Genomic DNA, 23,332 nt, shown 5'->3' with positions numbered 1-23,332 from the left:
TCACTCTCTCAATCAACACAAACATGCTCCTTCCTTCCTCTCAGCACACCTCCCCCACTTCCAAACCCCTAAAAACTTGTTCCTCCCCCTGCCCAATCCCTTCTTCACCAGACAACTACCAAGTCTCGTCCTACCCCTCTCTCTACCTCTCCCATCAACCTCCTGCATCTTGGTCATTCCTGCTCTCATTGTTTCAAAACCTTCAAACTCCTCCCCCTCCAAGCTTCCCTCTCACCTTTTTCAAAAACTATCCCTTCACCAATCTCCCTCAACTCTCCCCTCTCACCATTCTTCTTCCAACCTCCCCCCTCATTCCGCTTTCTCAAAGTCCCCACCACCCCCTCACATCCACAAAGCTGCCTCCTTCCCCCAAACTCTCTCTCTTCCATCTCATCACTCCACCTCCTCCAGTCTTCAACTACCCTCCGCCCCCTCTCTTATTACTCCCCACTGTACCTCGACTTATCACCACAGAGCCTTTTCTCCTCCTCATCTGGCCATATCCCTAGCTCTTCTGCAATCCCCTACACTGTTTCAACAACTCTCCTTACCTCCCTCCTCCTCCCTCAACCTACCGACCCATCCCCTCCCCTCCACTGCACTCAAAGACTAGTCCGCTCCTTCTTCTTCAACAGTGTGAACCTCAAACATCTGGGGACTTAGCTCAAACCTGACAGGTCTTTCCATACAGGTTTCCACTGACAAACCAGACATAATCTGCCAAACAGAAACTTTCTTCCTTCAAGACATCTCTCTTCTGAGTATCTCTCCTGGTTACTCCCTCCAGTATGACAGACCTGAGCCTCGTCCTGGCACTGGAGTTGCTCTCTTCATCAAAGACATTATTTCTTACTCACCATGCACTGACCTTTCCTCCTACACCCCCAACAATACCTCTGGCTACAGCTTCCCCTCCACTCCCACTTGATGTTGATATGTGTGTTGTACTGTCCACCAAAGAGTGATGACTCCATTTACATCTCGCTCTCCGAAAACATGGACCAACTTTTATCCTTTCATCCGAACTCTCTCTTCCTCCCCTGTGGTGACCTCAATTGTCATCATGCCAGTTGGCTGGGTATGGATACCTCTCTCACCCACCATGGCACTTCAGCAAAAGACTTCTGTGACCTATTGGGACTGACACAATCTGTCAACTTCTTGACCCAGACCTCAACCAATGGTACTCCATTTCTTCTGGATCTGATTTTGACCAATTTCCCTGAAAATATCAGCTGTTCTTCCTCTGATCCAATCGGTTCTTCTGACCACGTGCTTGTCAAATTGGACATCTCTCTGGCTATTATCAGAGAACCACCTCAGCACCATTGAGTCTGGCATTTCACTCAGGCTGACTGGCAGGGTCTCCAAGCAGCCATCAAACTTCTAGATTGGTCTCCCATCACTACTTACTCTGACACGAACTCATCCTGGAAATTCTTTCAAAGAAACTTGCTCTCTCTCATGCACAGATTAATCCCATCTCGTCTTCAGTTGTCCTACCCTTCCTCCCACCCTTGGCACACTGAAGCTTGTGGTGAGGCAGTTGTCCTTGAACAACTTGCCTTCACCTCATGTTAGGCTAATCCAACTGAAGGCAATCTTAGTTCCTTCCACAAAGCTCAGAACAAGTGTGTGTCTACCCTCAGGTGAGCGAGAAAACAGCATCTTTCTAATCTAAAGTCTAAACTATGAAACCTGTCTTCCTCCTCCAAATCCTGGTGGCATCGAGTTTAGTCTGTTTCTCGTGTATGTTTCCCCTCCATCTCCTCCCTTAAGGCCCGGTCACACCTTGACGTTTTAGCCAACGTATGCCGATTTTTGAATTTTTTTTCTAAAACGCTGGCACACGTTGAATACGTTATGGGTAAGTTTTGATAACATTGAGAGCACGCTGGCATACGTCGTAGTATGTTGCCATACGTCGTTGTACGTTGGCTTTAAACGTTGTACTTTTCGGTTGTCCTCAAATTTTTTCATGCTTGAAATTTCACGACGTATGCCGGCGTATGACTCACACGTTCCGCTACGCTGGCCACAAGTTGTAGGCACGGTCTGCGATCGTTGACAGACGTCAACACATGCTACTTGTAAGTTAATCATAAGTTGAGACACGCCGAGGTAATGTTTAGAGTACCCAAAACTTATTTCCTACCTATGATTAACGTGTTGTTGGCACGTTACGCGATCGTAACGATCCTAACAGCCTCACGTCGACAGACGTTACTTTTAAGTTACTCATAGGCTGAAAGACGTCGGTATAATGGATCGTCCTTGCGTCAGCGTCCACGGCCACGGCCAGGACACTTATTTGCAGCATTCTTCAAACTTTTCTTCGGCATGACGAGGATGTTCACACTTCGATGTCCAGCTTGGCTATGATTCCAATTGTCCATCGGCAGCGTCTATTTAAAATAGTCGAGTTTGAGCGTTTTAACACGTTCAGAAGAAACGCTTCAAATTTCCAAACCCCAGCGTCAAAAAAAAAACAAAAAAAAAAAAACAAAGGCGAGTGACAGCAATTTAAATCGTTCATTGTAAACAATGAAACCAGCTGAGTGGTACCGTTTAAAAGTCGTTGAGTGTAAAAAAAATCCAATTGTTGAGCGCAAGCGTCTACTTTCAATAGTGGAGATGCAGCCATTTAAATCGTTGAGTGGCAGCCTATGAACCTACCCGCGGACACGCGGACGCAAGGACGATCCATCATAACCCACACCCTCCCCCTCACACCCACCTACTACTGCCAACATGAACAAACTACTACTAATACTAATACTAAGAGTAATACTGATACTGATACTGATACTGTTACTGCTGACATGGACATCGACTCAAAAAGGACTCGAAAACACTGTTGGGTTCCCCTTTAATGAACACCATTTTAATATACCAATTCCCAAAACCGCTGGGAACACGTCTTTATATGGCAGTTGTAACCTAGAAACACGTTCATTTATTTTTTTTGTCGACCGGAAGACGTCATTGGAATACGTCTACATACGTCGATGTGTGTTGGGGCTACGTAAAGAATTGGTTCAAAGCACGTCAAACATAAGTTAGAAATAAGTTTCGCGTAAAAAAGACATTACTGCGACGTGTTTCGACTTATGAGTAGCTTATAAGTATCCTTTGTGGACGTGTGTAAGCGTCCACATATCGTGTGTAAAACTTATCCTCATCGCATGCGAACGTGTGTCATACGCCGAGTACATCGTAAAATTTTGAACATGTTCAAAATTTCTTGATGTACTCTACTTACTACAACTTATGATAGCGTATTTAGCGTTCTACTCGCGCATACCAAACTTACCCATACCGTATTCGACGTGCCCCAACGTTTTAGACACACTTTTTGTTACGTCGGCATACGCAGGCAAGATCGCCAAGGTGTGACCGCGATTTTGACCCTTCCATTTCTACGGCAGTTATGATTTGAATCGTTGTGCGTCAGCCTTTTAATAGGCTACGTCACGACATCGTCGGCGATGCGTGCAACGCGCTATGCCTGAGTTAGACTATCGTTGGGCATCGGTTGTGTAGGCCGACAACAGGTTCAGCATTCATTGGTATAAGTTATCTATAACACAACAAAACGTTCTGTGTAGTTACCAATGCGTTATACACAAGACCAAGTCACTATGAATACGTCCGAATCTTTAAAAAAAAAAACTTCAAAAGTTCAACGTAAGCCAGCGTTTTACATAAATTTTAACACGTTGCCATCGCTGGCTAAAACGTCAAGGTGTGACCGGGCCTTTACCTCAAATGGCTGCACAGCTGTCACTGCACGTGAAAAGGCTGAATGCCTAAACTCCGTGTTTGCTTCTAAATCTTGTGTGCCAAACCCATCACTTTCCGTAGCCACCTTACCCAGTCACACCCAGCTGTTCCTGGAGTCTGCGTCCTTTTCTCCTGACAGAGAGGAGAGCTTGCTGTCAAACCTCGACTAAGATTCTGCAACCGGTCCAGACGGCATCAGCCCATGTGTCCTAAAAACCTGCTCTGCTGCTCTTGCTCACCCTTTTTCTGTTATATTGACTCTCTCATTTGCTCAAGGTCATCTGCTATCTGCTTGGAAATCTGCTTCGATCATTAGTATCTCCCGCAATGTCGCTGCGTCTTTGGGTCTCTCGCTCTTTCACCGCAGGCAGGTCAGTGGTCTATCAGTCTTCTACCAACTCTTCTCTGGCCTCGCCCCCCCCCACTGCTCTGTTTGAGATTTTCAACCCCCCCCCCCATATTTCCACAGGGCGCTCAAGGTCTGCCAGCAACCCCCTTCTGGTAAAATTACCAAAATCAAGAAACACTGCTCACCTTCATGCTTTCATTTCTCTTTTTCCCGCCTTTGGAACAAACTCCCACACTTTCTTCAATCCCACTCTTCCCTCCAGGACTTCAAAACACCTGTTCACCACCATCTCTTATCTTCTCCCATCCAAAACCACAATCTTTTCTACCCCTGCTCATCCACCACAAAACCCACCTCCTTCAAATTCCCTGTTTTCCTACCTGAAAGTCCCTGCCGTGTCCATCTTGTTTACCCTGTGTACCCCGCCCCATCCCTCTCCCTTCTCCAGATCTCCTCTGTTCCACACTGGTTTTTGTCCTTCCCTCGCACCCCCCCCCTCGTCTCCTGCTCCCCTTGTTGTACGTTATGTGTGTTGACTCACATACGAGCCTCAACAGTGTATACAAACCAGAGTTGGTGTCAAAGCCACCCAATGCTTGCCTGTTTATACAGTTATCGTTTTTAAAAGACTAGTCTAATAATATTTTTTTATAAAGCATTGCAGTGAAGTCTGATCCAAATAATTTTAAAGCAATATATGTATTTGTATATTGTAATCAGTAAAAAATAGTGTGGTAGATAAAAACATTAGAAAGGAAAAAAACTAACGTTGATGTGCTACAAAAAAGTTAAGTTCAAAATAGGTCAAAAATTTGAAAAAATTGAAAATATTTTTTAATTTCAACTTCACTACATCAATAATATACCCCAAGGGAACCTCCATGCCAAATATCAGCATCCCAATACACACATTAAATAAATGGCAAGCTTCTAAATAACTTGCACCAAAAACTTTAACGTTGATGTGCTACAAAAAAGTTAAGTTCAAAACAGGTCAAAAATTTTAAAAATTTGAAATTATTTTTTAATATCAACTTCACAACATCAATAATATACCCCCAAAGGAACCTCCATGCCAAATAGCAGCATCCTAGTACACATATTAAATGAATGGCAAGCTTCTAAATAACTTGCACCAAAAACTTTAAAATTTTCACGCTCACGCTGACGCTGACGCTCACGCCAGGGGTATCGCTATAGCTCTCTGTTCTTCGAACCGGCGAGCTAAAAATAAAAACAAAAGTCTTGTCATTTACAACTCTGAACTTTTATGCATACATAGGTCGTGCTTTAACTTTGATGTGTGACCATGACAGTGTCTGATATTGTCATGGATCATTCTTCTCTTACTGTGGCAGTCTTGTGATAACTGAACTTTAATGTGGACATAGGTTGTGATTCAGCTTTGATGCTTGATTATGTCAGTGGAGTACAACTGTCATGTATTTTCTGTTGCCCTATACCATCATATACTCATCACACAAGTCATGGTACGTGCTGTCAAGGTGAAGGATACAGTTCAATCAAATGGAACAACAGATGCACACATATTGATCAAGGCACAGCCAACAAACACCATCACATCAAGGACTGTAACCCTCTCCTCATCATTAGTCAGCAAACAATCTCTGGGTACAGTGATACTCAAAATAGTGTACTTTTGATGCAGCTGTCCAATTACCCTCTCCACATGTATCCTTACATGTGCTATCTTCATTCCTGGTGGTCTCAACCTCTTAGGGATAAAAAGCTGAGATTTTCCTTTTGTGAAAGCAGGAATGATTACATCCACACAAAACAAGGCAGCACTGTCTAGATATTAAAATCCTGTCTGCAAGAATGACATCACCAGGCATCAAATTGTCTGGAAAAGCACATTTTCAAATTTCACATATATGTACAGTAAGCACACTATAAGAAACGTTGTGTTTCACTCAAGTATTGTGTTGCTTTGCCTTGCTTCTTAATTACAGCTGGTATTCTTGTTGTAGCACCTTCAAATGTGCAGCCAAATACGACACATTTGTGAGTCATTTTCATGGAAAACCACAGAACGCATTGCAACTGTGACTGAACCCGGCCAACATTGCCGCCACGTCTTCTGGCGAGGGAAGTCACATCATATGGGAACCCTCCATTCGTTTGGGGAAGTTGTCACAAGGGAATCGAGCAAATTGAAAACGACGCCAAGACACCATTTGCTCGAGTACCACAGCATAGCATTGTTTACGTGGAGACCGCCATGGTGTTAGTTGGTGCTGAACACTTCGTTCTGTTGATTGCTACATCAGGCAAGCAGTTTGGCAAACAATAGCAAGCTACTTGCTAATGGAACACACCTCCAAATGTCCCAAATTGTTCTCGGTTTTACATCTCCTGAATGTGTTGCTTCAAAGAAGTAAGCTAATAAAAGAGGGCAACATATGGATAGATCTTCCTCGCAATGACGATTCAATAACTAGGCAATGAGTTATTTCACATAATCCTGATTATAATTCACCGACCTGTGTTTGTTACGGAAGAAATCTAAAGATTTCGTAAATATATTGATGACTTCCGTTTCTGTTTGTTTGTTTGTTACTTACGGAATCTAAAGATTTCGTAAGTATATTGATGACTTCCGTTTGTTACTTACGAAATCTAATGATTTCGTAAGTATATTGATGCCTTCCGTTTCTGTTTGTTTGTTTGTTTGTAGGGACGATAACTCGAGAACGGAAGAAGCTACCAATGTCAAATTACACCACGTGATTCAGGAGGGTGATGGCTAGTGCTGATTAGATTTTGGTCAAAATCGGTCAAAGGTCAAGGTCACAGCAAGGTCAAATATTCGATTTTTGATGGTTTGGTGCAGATAACTCGAGAACGGAAGAAGCTACCAATGTCAAATTACACCACGTGATTCAGGAGGGTGGTGGCTAGCGCTGATTAGATTTTGGTCAAAATCGGTCAAAGGTCAAGGTCACAGTGAGGTCAAACATCCAAAACATTCGATTTTTGAGGGTTTGGTACAGAATCATCTTAGAAACTTCTGGTTTGCGTCGCTACCTTCTCTCGAGACAGCTTTTATTAGACAAGGTCAGTGGTCAAGTTGACGATTTCGTAAGTACCAGTCTATGACTGCTTGTTTGTTTGTTTGTTTGTTTGTTTGAAGGCATGATAACTCGAGAACGGAAGAAGCTACCAATGTCAAATTACACCACGTGATTCAGGAGGGTGATGGCGAGTGCTGATTAGATTTTGGTCAAAATCGGTCAAAGGTCAAGGTCACAGTGAGGTCAAACATAATTCCATAAATTCATGTGGAGAAATGGAGTATTTTTGCTTCGCTCGACGTAACGAGTTCGTTTTAACTTCGATTTTAATTTTGTCTTCGGTTTTTGCGATCGCTTAGGACGCTTAAAACTCGGTTGTCGAAATTCTGGGAAAAATTGGATGTTTTGGAGACGTTTTAAGATTGTAGAAAAAATATTTCACTCGACGCGTCACGGGTCGTCCCATGATGCAGTGCGCTCGAGCAGACGTGTCGTTGAGTTACGTTAAGGTATAATTGCGTGGAGAAATGGAGATTTTTGCTTTGGTCGACGTTACGATTTTTGATGGTTTGATACAGAATCATCGTAGAAACTTCTGGTTTGCGTCGCTACCTTCTCTAGAGACAGATTTTATTAGACAAGGTCAGAGGTCAAGTTGACGATTTCATAAGTGCCCGTCTATGACTGCTTGTTTGTTTGTTTGTTTGTAGGCACGATAACTCGAGAACGGAAGAAGCTACCAATGTCAAATTACACCACGTGATTCAGGAGGGTGATGGCTCGTGCTGATTAGATTTTGGTCAAAATCGGTCAAAGGTCAAGGTCACAGTGAGGTCAAATATTCGATTTTTGATGGTTTGGTACAGATAACTCGAGAACGGAAGAAGCTCCCAATGTCAAATTACACCAAGTGATTCACGAGGGTGATGGCTAGTGCTGATTAGATTTTGGTCAAAATCGGTCAAAGGTCAAGGTCACAGTGAGGTCAAATATTCGATTTTTGATGGTTTGGTACAGATAACTTGAGAACGGAAGAAGCTACCAATGTCAAATTACACCACGTGATTTAGGAGGGTGATGGCTAGCGCTGATTAGATTTTGGTCAAAATCGGTCAAAGGTCAAGGTCACAGTGAGGTCAAACACCCCAAAAATGATAACTCGAGAACGGAAGAAGCTACTGATGTCAAATTACACCACCTGATTCAGGAGGGTGATGGCTAGCGCTGATTAGATTTTGGTCAAAATCGGTCAAAGGTCAAGGTCACAGTGAGGTCAAACATGCAAAACATTCGATTTTGATGGTTTGGTACAGAATCATCGTAGAAACTTCTGGTTTGCGTTGCTACCTTCTCTGGAGACAGCTTTTATTAGACAAGGTCAGAGGTCAAGTTGACGATTTCGTAAGTACCAGTCTATGACTGCTTGTTTGTTTGTTTGTCATGCTATTCCTCCTGCAGCTCTGGGTAAATTACATCCGGACTTGGTACATTGGATCAGCATGACCCCAATTAGTGTATCGATGTGATTTTACCTTTGCCGGTGGTCTTCGGCAGGAGGAGGGTGTGGGAACGTAAATGTGTATGTGTCGCGCCACCTCCAGGTGGGGGAGGTAGGGACTTGTAAAGGGTATTCCAAGTTCCCATCATTTACAGTACAGTGTTCCAATCCCCAAGTTGTCCGGAGCAGTGAGCTGCTTTGAATTATAAGCAGTAGGTATGTTTTTGCTTCACGCACATAACCAGGGTTTTTTTTTTTTGCCTTTACAGCGCTGTCAGTTGTCTATACACCGCCCAAATAAAGGTACATGTGTCAGAAGAATGTGTTGATCGCCCGTAGAGCGGATACTCCGCTAGTACTGCTAATCTGACTCGTCAACCAAAAAAAGAATGTCATGGAAAGATGAAAATTTAAACAGAACCTCTTCTTTCATGTGCAGCACATAGTTGTGAGGAGCATCATTAGCTGAGGGAGAATTTATATAATGCAATGCCCCCTGTAGGTTAGAACAGGAATTTAGAATTTAGCCAGTGTGCTGGCGATAGTTCGCCGACTCTTGGTGAAGGACACCATGGGAGCTTTAATGTCCACCAACTAATGCTGGGGGATGGAACGCCTAGTTAAAGTCCATCCGAGGGCCGGTACATACATTCATGAATCGCCCTGGTGCGAAACACCAGGCTGACAATTACGACCTGCCTTGAGAATAAACACACCTACATAGTGACAAGTCTGCAATTCTTAAATTTTGATGCAGTCACTGGTAGTGTGAAAATCACATGATAGGGTATGCAGGAGAAGTTTCACTCTTCAGTGTATAACTGATGTTTCATTTTGGATTTATTGGTTTGTCACCTTTACTTTCAATTAAAATATAGAGTAATATAGCATGATAAAATGACAACCTGCCTTTCATAACGTCGCTACAAGTGACTCCTTTGCCATGTGCAAGTATATTTAAATCACAAAGCTCACCTTCTCCATCACAAAGGACTGTTGCATCTTCACTGTGATTGCAGGTGTGAGTTCCCCAACCATTGTGTTGACACTGAGACAGATGTGTCTCACTTCCATTGAAAAACACATCGTCCATCCAGATCGATCCTTGTCCCTGTCCAAAGTCAACAGGTGATGCAGCAGTCATTGGAGACCCACAGCCGAGCTGGCGACAGACAACCTGTGCATCATTATTGTCCCAAAAATCGTCACAGACGGTGCCCCAGGAGCCCTGGTAGAACACTTCAACACGGCCCTCACAGCGATCTTCTCCACCCACAAGGCGCACAGGAGGCTCTGGAAAAGGAAAATATAAATTTGTACAAATAATGTTATTATAAACTTGCAGCTGGACACACAACATCAATGTGCTGTAGAACTTTTTATTCAATGACAATCCTAGTAATTTACGATATTATATTCAACGTCCATTAGGACATTTAATAAAAAGTCAAACACTGCAAATTGGCAATTTTCGATAACACCATTAACATTTTATGATCTCAGGATTATTACCCACGCAGAAGGAGAGGGTATTGCATTTGGGTCAGTTTGTTTGTCTGTTACTTGCAATATCGAAGATTTTTAGCAGCGTCTGGCGTAGCGAACGCTGCTCTAAGAACGCTCGGCATTGTTCTTCTTCTTCTTCTTCTTCTTCTTCTTCTTCTTCTTCTTCTTCTTCTTCTTCTTGTGAAGACAAAAACCTGTATATTCGGACTCGGCTCTTTTATATACAGGATCCGGATCTCCTTAAATACTAAGCACTTGTACACATCGGCGCATTGAGGGTGCCTTTTGAAAGTGTCTATCATGAACTTTTAAATATATTCGGACATTTGCTTTAAAGTTTCGAAAAGTTCACGTTACTATTTAAAGATTATTCCATTTAATGCATTGTAAATTCGTAAATACATTATTTATTTCGTAAATACACTATATTTCGTAAATACGTAAATACACTATGACAGGTCTCGCTATTGGTCTAATCAAGGCACGTGACGAAATATCAGAAGTTGTTATTGTTGTTTGTTTCTTTGTTTTTTTTTTTTAGCCGACAAAACCTTTAGGATGCTGCTCTTGGACACATTTGTCCTTGTTCAAGTATATTCGTCAATCGATTTTGCTATTCTGTCTGTCTGTTTATTGCTTACAGTTCACAATTCTAAACCTATCGTCATGAAACTTTACCAAGTTGTGGAGGTATCTCAACTGATAAGCCTGTTGATTTTGAGGTTGTCCATCAAGATGACCTTTGGGTCATCTTGAGGTCAAAGTTCAAAAATTGTAATTTTTCTTCCGATTGACTTGAAATTTGAACAAGACTTGCATATTGTGTCACTGGATTGGGAAACCAACACTTTCTGAGGTCAAAAGGTCAGAGGTCAACTCAAGGTCAAAGTTCTAAAATCAAATTTCAACTGAAAAATCGTCACTTTACATCCGATTCACTTGAAAGTTGAACAGGATTTGCATAGTCCATCATTGAATTTGGATAGCAACTATTTTCAGGTCAAAAGGTCAACTGAAGGTCAAACTCCTAAAATCATCAAATTTCATCTGAAAAATAACCACTTTTCATCCGATTAACCTGAAAGTTAAGCAGCAATTGCATAGTGCATCACTGAATTTGGAAACCAACTATTTCTGGGGTCCAATGGTCAAAGGTCAACTCAAGGTCAAACTTCTAAAATCAATTTCAATCTGAAAAATAATCTTTTCATCCAATTGACCTGAGCTTTGATTAAGATTGTGAATTTTAATCTTAACGAAATGGACAATTTGATGTATCCATGGCAACCTTTGGAGAGGGAAGAGGGTGGATTTTGCAAGTATCATGCTCTGCACGATATCTTTATCTTTTTTGTTTGTTTGTCCACACAGAGCTTTCTTGTTTTTCTCCGCAACTGCTTGGTGGATCGAGATGAAAATTTCACCATAGGAGTGACTACTCATGTACAATGTTGTATTAATAATTATAATGTCACAGGTCACGTGGTGTGGCAGCCATGTTGGTAAAACGGAAAAACTTTGGACCATTGTATTTCTGAAACCACACCAAGGAAAAAATTGGCAAGTACTCATGGGGAATAAGTGTAATTTTTCTTTACGGGTGTCATAGGTGCCTTCATTGTGACATCATAGGTGCCTTCCTTATGAGGTCATAATTGCTTATGTAGAATGCTATGTCTGATAAGTATGAAAATTTTTGAGGGTCATCCTGGGATAAAATGGTCCATAGAAAAAAAAAATTGATGACGTCACTGATTACGTCATTTGGCAGCTATATTGTTGAAAAAAAACCCTTCAAAAATCCTCTCTGAAGTGGCTGTAAAGATCGAAGTGAAACTTTACACGTATGACCGCCTATCCATGAAGAACAAATGGTTCACACATATGATGTCATTGGTGACATGCTTTGGCAGCCATATTGGATTTACCCTAAAACCTATAAAAAAATCTTCTTCTCCAGAACAGCGAGACAGATTGAGGGGAAACTTTGCACAAATGTTCCCCAAGCTTTGGGGATACCAAGGTATTCACGAATAATTGATGTCACATGATCTGGCAGCCATATTGGATTGAATTAAATCAAACTCTTTAGAATTACCCTTTAGAATTACACTCTGGAAACATCCTTCAGAATTTTCTTTATAATTCTTAAAAACGCATGAGAATTACCCTTTTGAACAACCATTTAAAATTACTCTTTAGAACCACCCTTGAGAATTACCCATTAGAATTACCATTTAGAACCACCCTTGAGAACCCTTTAAAAATACTCTTCAGAACCCATTAGAATTATACTTTCAAACCCTTTAGAATTACCCTTGAGAACCCTTTATAATTAACCTTTAGAATTACCCATTAGAATTACCATTGAGAACCACCCTTTAGAACCCATTATAATTATTCTTTCAAACCCTCCAGAATTACCCTTTCCAGCCCTTTATAATTAAACTTTCGAACCACCCTTTCAAAACCGTTAAAATAACCTTTAGAATCCTTCAGAATTACCCTTTCAAACCCAATATGTTGTTGTTCGTCTTTCGGCTGCTCCCGTTAGGGGTCGCCACAGCGGATCATCCGTTATGATCCGCATACTGATTTGGCATAGGTTTTACGCCGGATGCCCTTCCTGACGCAACCCTGGTCGCCTCTTACGACACAGGGATAAGGATTGGGTTTCGCCATGATTCTGGGCTGCCCTACACCCTCTCATAGCGCGGCCCAGTGCAGAGCTCCCGTCTTCAAGCGATCCTCCAACCCAAGCCTCCGAGTAGCCGGATTACAGGCGCACGCCACTATGCCCGGTCCTTTCAAACCCAATATAACTCTTTCGAATTCCCCTTTAGAATTGCCATTTAGAATTACCTTTTGGAATTATGCTTTAGAACCACCCTTTATAATTACCCTTCATAATTACACTTTATAATTACACTTTACACCCATTAGAACCCATGAGAATTACCCTTTAGATCCCTTTGGAAACACCCTTTATAACAGTTTAGAATTACCCTTTCAAACCCAATATAACTCTTTCGAATTCCCCTTTAGAATTGCCATTTAGAATTACCTTTTGGAATTATGCTTTAGAACCACCCTTTATAATTACCCTTCATAATTACACTTTACACACATTAGAACCCATGAGAATTACCCTTTAGATCCCTTTGGAAACACCCTTTATAAGAGTTTAGAATTACCCTTTCAAACTCTTTTAAAATTACGAGTGGGCCCATTGCTCCATTGGAGCAAATTTTCATTGGTCTTCAAGGGTTTGTTACATACCTGCTTGCTGTACTGTTTGAGCATTGGTTTGCCTTTCACCAAGCTCAGATGTTCTTGAACCAGGGTGGAGATTATACGTTCATTATTATTCTTGCCAAATGATACTATTATTATTATTGTTGTTGTTAATATTATATGTATTGATTAATATATGGTTTGTTACAATGTTATCATTATTTTGGTTCTTATTTTGGAAATGGAATGTCATGCTGTGGAAGGACCGATTATGCTGCCCTATACACCTTAACATGGCATGCATGCAAAACATGGGAATTCTTTGGCATCTTTGTAGTTATTTAGCCTAATCAACACAGGAGATCGTGGCGATCATTTTGGTGTATCACGTTCCACATCAGAATGCTCCAGGAGAACTCCACAAAAACATTCCCCCACCCTTCACCAATTTATAGTCGAGTCTTAAGAGGTATACAGGGTCTTGAGGGTCTTAGGGGTCTTTTGGGTCCTCCAAAAGAGCTTTGGGTTTTCAGCATCTTTTTGGTTCTTGAGTCTTCGGGGTCTTTTGGTTCGTTGGCGTCATTTGGGTCTTAAAAGGGTCTTCAATGGATGAAGAGGTCTCAGCAGTCTAAAGCATTGAAAGGTATATCCTCCTCTTTCGTGTGCAGCACAAGGCTGCAAGTAACATCATTGGCTGGGAGCACGGCTATGCCGCTGATGCAATATCCCTGTTGCCAGTGCACTGGTACTCATTTTGCCAACTTCAGAAGGATGACAGGCTGAGTCAACCCTTCCTGGTGTTAATTAAATGGCCTGACAGGGGCTTGACAACTTTTTTGACAACTAAATGACAATTTATTGAGAAATCGTGATATATATCGTTTTTGGCCCCATCTCTCAATGGTGAAGAATCACTGAAAAAATTCTAGTAGTTGGACCCAGATCTGGATCTTCACCAAAATCTAATCAGTTCGTCCTTGTCACATACCCAACCTGTCCTCAAAATTTCAACTGGATCCGTCCACTACTTTTTGAGATATCCTGTACACAAACAGACAGACAGACAGACAAACAAACAGAAAGGGGTGAAAACATAACCTCATTCACCCTCAGTGGCGGAGGTAACAAAAAAACCTCATGTCAGAACAGCTGCACACAACACAACAGAGATGGTGAAGTAATCCGCTGGCACATCTGCAAAAAAATTGACATCCCAGTTCCAGATAATTTGTTGGAAAATGAACGAAAAGTTCTCCAGAACTGAAAACTGAGGTGTTTTTTTTAAATCACTGGGGTGTTTATATCTTTGCTGATGGTCTTGTGGGGAAGGTGATGGACATAAATTCTCTATGTAAATGTGTATTGTGTAGCGCCGCCTCCAGGTGGGGGAGGGTATTACAAGTCTCCACCATTTACAGTACAGTATTCCTGTCCCCACGTTTTCCAGTGCAGTGAGGTGTTTTGAATTTTAAGCACTAGGTATGTTTTTGCATCATGCACATAACTTAATGGGGGGTTTTTCTTTGCCCGCACAGAGCTGTTAGTTGCCTATATATCGCCCAAATAGAGGTATGTGTCTGAAGTAGGTGTTGCATGCTTGGAACAACATCGCCTGTCGGGTGGGTACTCTGCAAGTTATTTCAATGCTGTTTCTAGTTCATGAGAATTGATTATTACAGATTTTCAAAGTGCAATTTAAGCTGGCTGTATCATCTGATAGCATCAATTTATTAATAATTGAGAAACTGGCTCTTTTCATAAAGAGGAAACAATTGTGAACAAAGAGTTTGGGAAAATGCATGCAGAATGACCAATTTTCCCAAAATGTGTGGAGGCATTACCATATTTTCATGGTGATCCAACCAACAGATAGGATTGTTTCATGGAATACCGCACGAATAACAGAGACTTTGGGAGATAGATGTATGCTTCAACGATGAAATGAATAAACCACCACATCTCTTTTTTACTATTTCTTTAAAATTCTCCATGTTAGTATTTCATCAATTTATTTCCTTACAAGTAATGCAACAAAACCATCATTTTCAGCAGAACATAATGCCAAGACCGGCAGCGAAAAGTTTTTACCGTTTAACTACCGTCACGTCGGAACTTCTTTCAATCACATGTAGATTTGAAGAAATATAAGATTCCTACCTTCAGGGATTGTTATTGTTGGTCTTGCCAGTGGTGCTGTTCTGCTGTAAGATGCAGCAGCTGTATTTTCAAACAGACAAACAAACAAACAAGCAATGAATTATAATTAACAAAGTTCCTCAAGAATGTTTAATTGGTTTTTGCCAGAAAACTCATCGAATATTTAAACACAGGCAACTCATTTGATATGACAAGTCATTGTGTTGGCATTATTTCACTGTTCTCACAATTTGAGGCGGAACGATCACGTGTATCTTTCCAATCGGGTGAGCTTTCCATGTAGAATGCCTAATTATATTTTTTTCCAATAATATATTTAAACCGTAATTAGTGGATAACAATTTTCATTCGGAGGTCATTTGGTCGACATAAGAATTCCAAAAAAGATGAAATGAATCTCCTGAAACAAAAACCTTTCTGCACCATGAGAAGCTTTCTTCAAACAAAATTTTACACTAAAAAAAAAAGAAACATTTTGAAGAAAATATCTTGAAAATCTGAAATGCATACATGCCATCACTAGATATTTATTCCGTTGTATCTTTAATACATAATTTTATTTTTTGAAAATGGGACCTCATCCACCAAGACGTGGCTAAATTATCGTTACACCAGCAAAAGCACCCGTTCCCAGTGATGGATCAGTTATTTGCCTGTCTATCACAAAGATGTTACTCTATCGGAAGAGAAGTCATTTTTCACAGATATAGAAATGATAAACTAAATTAGAGAGCTTAACCAGAAGCAGATGTTATAATCGGCATAGCACTTTGACCAAAATACACTGCATTGTCGGGAAAACCTTGAAAATAATATTCTGAAATTAAACTATTTCACGGAAGCCACACACCTTGGCAAACAACAGAAGCGTCTTGATGATGAACACAATTGTGAGAGCGCCAACCCCGATGTGGGCAAGAGGAAAGGTGAAATTCTGATCCAGTACATTGCACATCATCCATCAATATGGAGCAGTTTCCTTGTCCAAATGCTGCACAGCAGGGGGAAGAATGGGCTGTTCCACAACCGAGCTGGTGGCATACCACATCTGCATCTGTTACAGTCCAACCATCATCACAGACAGTGTTCCAAGAACCATTGTAGAACACCTCCACCCGTCCTTCACAGTATCCCCTTCCTCCAACCAGACGGACAGACATCACTGGAAAGGTACAACAAGAAAAAAATTAATCATTGGCATTATCAGCGAATAAACACACAAATTTTATTTTCAGTTCAACTGAAGATGAGACAAAGAATTTTCCGAAAATACATGACAGGATAGCTCAGAAATATTACAATCACTTTTGTGAGTCCCTTTATGAAGGGGAAAAAATTGATCCTGGTGTTAGCCGGGAGATATTGCTTCACGGAGTGTGCTCTATATTTACGATAGATTTCTTGTTTGCCGTTTGTTTATTAATTCTCCCTTATTAGCATACAAAAGGAACTTGGATGCAGTCGGCATACATTTGACCAATCATTCCTGTACTCTCTCAATGTCACAGAAATTAAATTAATCACATTATCTGGTTAATTTTACTGGGGAGAGGATTGGCAGATGATTGTGGAAAAACAGTGACTCAAGTCGTGGGACATCACCAGGGTGTAATTTTTGAAGGGGTGGGGGTGTAGAGAAAAGGGATGTGGGGTGACATTGAAGAACTATTAACAGTAAATTCACATTTTATCGAAACTCTCTTACAGACACCACAATCACTCAGTGAACTGGTCAAAGAGCATGTGGCTAGAGCAATGGTTCACCTTCGGATGAGCAGAATTCAACTTGAGACTCTACATAAAGAATTATTCAACCTGGAGAAGGCCATCAAGACCCCTCGGCAGAATCACAGTCTCTGCTGTTCTGATGGTGTTCTGCCTTGCCAGAGTGACATTAAACACTCATTGCAAGATTTCTACTCAAACCTGTTTATGTTGAGAACTGTGGATAAAACAATGGCAAATGAGGTGATTGAACATTTCCCATCTCTTTCTGAAGAGCAGCAATACCAACTTTAATGTGACATTTCTCTTGAGGAGCTCACTGCGGCATTAGAACTCAAAGACGGCAAGCCCCCAGACTTGACAGCCTCCCTGCTGAATTTTACCAAGCTTTTTGGAATATTCTAGGTGCTGCTTTAATTGAAATCCTGCTTGTGAGCCAAGATCAAGGTGAATTGCCCCTGAGTTGTAAGAGAGCCGTCTTGTGTCTCCTCCCCAAAAAAGGGGATTTTTTTTAGCAGATTCAAACTGGCGACCTCTGCCATTGCTAAATACCAATTATAAGATTGTGTCAAAAGTGCTTGCAATGCGTCTTACAAATGTCATCTCTTTCCTGATTGGAAATTACCAAACGTTTTGCACACCAGAATAATCCATTTATGATTGTTTTAGTAAGAGACTTAATTACCATCAGTCAAACCATGCCTCATGGGTTTGGGTTATTGCTCCTGGATCAGGAAAAAGCTTTCAACAATGTGTATCATTCCTTCTTATCAGTCATTATTAGAGCATGATTTGGGGAAAAATTCATATTTCGCATAAAGCTTTTAGAAAACAAGGACAAATGTGTCCAAGAGCAGCGTCCTAAAGGTTTTGTCGGCTAAAAAAAAACAAAAAAAAAACAACTTCCGATATTTCATCACGTGCCTTGATTAAGCCAATCGCGAGACCCGTCATAATGTATTTACGTATTTACGATATATCGTGTATTTACGAAATAAATATTATAATGTATTTACGAAATTACAATACGATAAATGGAGTAATCTTTAAATAGTAAGGTGAACTTTTCGAAACTTTAAAGCAAATGTCCGAATATATTTAAAAGTTCATGATAGACGCTCTAAAAAGGCACCCTCAATGTGAGGATGTGTGCATGTGTTTAGTATTTAAGGAGATCCGGATCGTGTCTGTCAGGGTTGTCTCCTGTCAGGCATGTTGTACAGACTTTCCATTGAACCCTTACTGGCTCTCCTTTATCCCTCCTTACCTGGGTTGTCTTTGTCAAACAATTTCGAAATTGTTACTTCAGCTTATGCAGATGACCTGTGTGTTATGGTTAAATACCAGAAAGATGCCATCCTGTTGTCTTGCCAAATTTGAACTTGCCTCATCAGCAAGAGTAAATTGGAATAAGTGTGTAGCTCTTTGGCTGTATCCAGATATCATCTCCTTGTCACAGTCTTCATGTGCACTTCTCCCAACTCTTGCAGGAGGAATATTATGGAAAACGGATGGGTTTAAATATTTAGGGACCCATTTGGGAACTACAATCTACATGAAAAAGAATTGGGATGGGTTCCAAGAAAACATAAAGCACAAACTAGCAAGGTGGAAAGGGATGCTCAATTTCTTATTACTCAAGGCACAGGTAATGATCAAAAATAACCTGTAGTCCAAGAGCATTAGGGTTTAACCTGGACATTTTTGGTAACAAGCTGATTTTTTCAGGAAAGGTCCAGGAATGTGTGTGAAATAACATACTAAAAGTCCTCATGAATCCTCCTTGAGTGTTTTCCGCAATCCAAGATGGCGTCCAAAATGGCCGCCATTTCCTGTTTTTCTCATAACTTTGCAAGTAGGTTTACCTATAACACATTTTAAATGTCTACACATATGTTTTGAAGTATAAGGAACTCAATACAATACATATCGGAAGATTTTGAAACACACAAAAACGAATAAAACCGCTTAAGCTCTTTCAGAAATCCAAAATGGCGTCTGAAATTGCTGCCGTTTCTGGTTTTACACCAAGGTACTTCAACACGCACTTTAAATGTCTTAATATATGTTTTGCGACTCAATGAAATGAATCATATACTTATTGGGAATTTTTCAAAAACACGCATTTACCAATAAAAACACTTGAGCTCATCCTGAAATTCAAAATGGCGCCCGAAATGCCCCTTTTCCTGTTGTTGTTTTCTCATAACTCTGCAACTAAGTAACCCAATAAAGCACACTAAAATGTCTTTATATATGTTATGGGAGTCAAGGAATCTAGATAAATTCTTATTCGCAGATTTGAAAAACGCATATCTATACCAATAAAACTACTTGAAATAGTCCCAAAATCCAAAATGGTGCCAAAGATGGTTCCAATTTCCTGTTTTTCTCATGACCCTGTGACTAAGTTACCTCAATATGCACTTTAAATCTCTAAATATATTATGTCTTGAGAAATAAGGAACTCATTCAGATACTTTGAAGTACAAAGGAAACAATAAAACCGCTGAAGTTCTTTCTGAAATTCAAATGGTGCTCAAAATGTCCGCCACTTATCAACACACTGCTGTTTTAGCCTGTTTCAAGAGGCAAAGACATTCAAAACAAGATCATGCTAGAGATTCAAACCTCAAAAGTTTCAGATGAATCTTTACCTTACGCATGCACACACCTAGTTGCATCAGTCATTGTCTTCATCGTCGGATGCTGTATCTTCAATGTTGATGTCCTCTGAAGTTGGGGTAATATCATCGTCGGCATCTATAAGAGTTGGTGCTGTATTGTTGCAATTGAGACCACTGCATTTACTGCACATTGAGGTACAAAAGAGCCCAAGTTTCTTGCAGTTACATGTCATGCTTCTGCAACCATCTGGTTTACACCCACATGCCACCAAGTTCAGCAAAGTGTCGGGTGCAACAGCAATGTCTGTTTCTACCGGGGTAAGAGTCCCGTCCTGAAATCGCCAGCCCCATTCTGTTGGAGATAAGGAGTTACCCATCCATTCCTGGACGGTAAGATAGGCGCGATATGAATGTTGCTTTGCTGCAGCACTAGTTGGAGGTAGACTTTCTAGCTGAAAGGATGAACTCAGGGAACTGCGACCGATTGCCCGTTTGTATGCGATGTGACGGTAGTCATCAAGAGATTCAAAACTGCTGGCTCCATAAAGCTTAAGAATGAAGCCTTCCCCAGCTTTTTCCACCTCGTCATGGGTGCTTCCACTGTTTGTGAAGGTATCCAGCAAGTCGTAGTCCCGCTTCTTGTGAACCATGTTGAAAGCTTTACGCTTGCCCTGACGATAGATCGCAGAGACCGTGTCACATCCCGTCACAGCATGAAGAAACATCAAGTGATTTCTTGTGTCCCTTATGGCATGCTGAATCTCATGAATGTTGAAGACCGTGACAGGATTACTGCGGCATAGCATGTACACATTTGTGGAAGAGGTTGCCCGAGCAACTAGCATTACCAGTAAGTCTGTGTCCGTACCAACGACAGCAACTGGCACATGTTCTGACTCTGCCAGTGCTAGTGCTGTGGAGACAATCAGGGTGTCGGCGTCTGCTTCTGCCTGGACTTTTGGAAGAACTCAAGAGGTCTTATTGGTACTTGCGTGCTTCAGCATCTCTTAACATGTATTCTAATGAGTTCCTCATACTTCAAAACATATATGTAGACATTTAAAGTGTGTTTTGGGGAAACCTGCTTGCAAAGTTATGAGAAAAACAGAAGAGGCGGCCATTTTGGACGCCATCTTGGATTGCGGAAAACGCTCAAGGAGGATTCATGAGGACTTTTAGTATGTTATTCTAGACATATTCCTGGACCTATCCTGAAAAAATCAGCTTGTTACCAAAAATGTCCAGGTTAGGGCCTATTTTGACCTAATGCTCTTGGACTACTGGTGCTTCCAACTGTATGAGACACAAGGTCATTGCACTCCAACCACCTCAAGCTGTAACCACCAGCATTCAGAAGGGTTTCATAGATTTTTTTCTGGGGAGGCCACTGATGGCCTATGACAGATGTGTTGTGGAGGCCAGAAATTCAGGTGGCCAAAATGGTGCACATCCCTCGTTGAATAATGGCTTTTCGACTAATGACAATAAAACGTCTATTTTATGGTGAAGTTGTATTCTGGCATCCTCTCACATTTACCTTGCTCAAGCAAACAGGTGGAATGGACGACGAACAGAAACTTTTTCTCATGGACCTGAAGCAGGTCAGTCGAGTTCGGCTCCCTGATTCTCATCAATCTCTTTTGGATGCTTAGCAAGCTCTCGGAGTGCAGTGGTTAGAGATCTCCTATGATGCCAGGAAGTTTGTGCATGAGCCACTTTTCCAAAATTCATTTTTTGTTGGAATATCTACCAGCCGATCTTTTGTGGAATTTTTTAACGAATCGTGGAATAAATAAAGTGTGAGATCTCATGGTGCTTTACTTGAAGCGATGATTACCTGCCAGCTCGGTTTCCGAAAAAATTGGCTTGCATTGCACTTGAATAGTGAGTAAGGTCATGAGGATATTAATCCACACTTTCTTACATTTAAATATTGGATGGAATAGGATAAATTAAGAAGCAGATTTTCACCTAAGCTTTCCTGAACATTCACTCACTGCCCAGAAACAACACGACGTGTTTTCCTCAAACAGTGATGAATCTATTGTGTTTCACATCATGGGGGAAACAATACAATCTATGGAATTTGTCTGGAAGTGTGTTTACCACGCTCTGTGGCACCCTTAATAAACCATTGGAAAGAGACTTTACCTGCAAGAGCTTTCCTCAATCCAAATTGGAAGGTGATCTATAGTTCTCCGACTGTTGGTCGTACGGGAGAGGTCCTGGTCACACAGGTGTTACAACAGTCGTTTAACTCTTCTGTGCCTAATTTATGTCTCTTTTGTAAGAATATTGAACATTTGTATCATGTGTTTACTGAGCGCAGGATATTGTCATCTCTGTTTCTATATCCAAGTCATATTTTTTTGGAAAAAAAAAAAATTCTTTTCCAATCTACATTTATGAGCTCACATTCAACACTGAAAATAAATCTATGGTTTTGCTTTTGAATTTTTTACTTGGCAGTGCCAAAGGCCCAGTCACACCTTGACGTTTTAGCCAGCTTATGCCGATTTTTGGAAAATTTGTCTAAAACGCTGGCACACGTCGAATACGTTGTGGGTAAGTTTTGGAAACATTGAGAGCACGCTGAAAAACACTGCCATACGTCGTAGTACGCTGGCTTTCATCGTTTTACTTTGTGGTTGTCCTCAAATTTTAGCATGCTTGAAATTTGTTAGATTTATGCCAGCGTATGACTCACAAGTTCCACTACGTTGGCCATAAGTTGTATGCACGTTATGCGATCGTTGACACACGTCGACACGTTAATTGTAAGTTAATCATAAGTCGAAACACGTCGAGGTAATGTTTAGTGTACCAGAAACTTATTTCTAACCTATGAGTAACGTGTTGTAGGCATGTTACGCGATCGTTGACACACGTCGACACACGTTACTTGTAAGGTACTCGTAAGTCGAAACGCGTCAATGTAATGGTTAGCGTCAGTGTTCCAGACTCCCTGGTTTTTTTTATTTTTTCTTTCTTCGGCATGACGGTGATGTTGACACTTCGATTTCTAGTGCGGTTATGATTTAAATCGTTGAGCGGCAGCCTATTAACTATATTATATTATATTATAACCGCACTAGAAAGCGAAGTGTCAACATCACCGTCATACCGAAGAAAAAAAAAAAACAGGGAGTCTGGAACACTGACTCTAACCATTACATTGACGCGTTTCAACTTATGAGTACCTTACAAGTAACTTTTGTCGACGTGTGCCAACGATCGCATATCGTGCGTACAACTTATTCCCATCGCATGCGGAACGTGTGAGGCATAACGCAAGTACGTCATAAAATGTTTAACACGTTTAAAAGTACAATACGTACTCCACTTACTACGACGTATGATAGCGTACTTTAGCGTTCTATTCACATATACCAAACTTACCCATAACGTATTTGACGTG

General features: G+C 41.0%; 1 protein-coding gene across 1 annotated transcript in view; it reads right to left on the bottom strand.

The window, feature by feature from the left end:
- LOC147028153 (scavenger receptor cysteine-rich domain-containing protein DMBT1-like) overlaps window positions 1–23,332 on the bottom strand; it is a 123,217-nt gene that overhangs the window by 12,762 nt on the left and 87,123 nt on the right. Inside the window, exons 2-3 of the mRNA XM_085876541.1 lie at window positions 16,413–16,724; window positions 9,641–9,958 (exon numbers count right to left, since the gene is read on the bottom strand). Of these exons, the coding sequence (XP_085732667.1) occupies window positions 9,641–9,958; window positions 16,413–16,724 (630 nt within the window). The remainder of the gene's footprint in view (window positions 1–9,640; window positions 9,959–16,412; window positions 16,725–23,332) is intronic.

Source organism: Eptatretus burgeri, chromosome 4 (genome assembly GCF_056783735.1).
Source record: "Eptatretus burgeri isolate ZD-2024b chromosome 4, Ebu_testis_v1, whole genome shotgun sequence".
NCBI classification, from domain to species: Eukaryota; Metazoa; Chordata; class Myxini; order Myxiniformes; family Myxinidae; genus Eptatretus; species Eptatretus burgeri.
The sequence above is the reverse complement of the archived record's forward strand: the minus strand, read 5'-3'. Positions and strand labels throughout refer to the sequence as shown.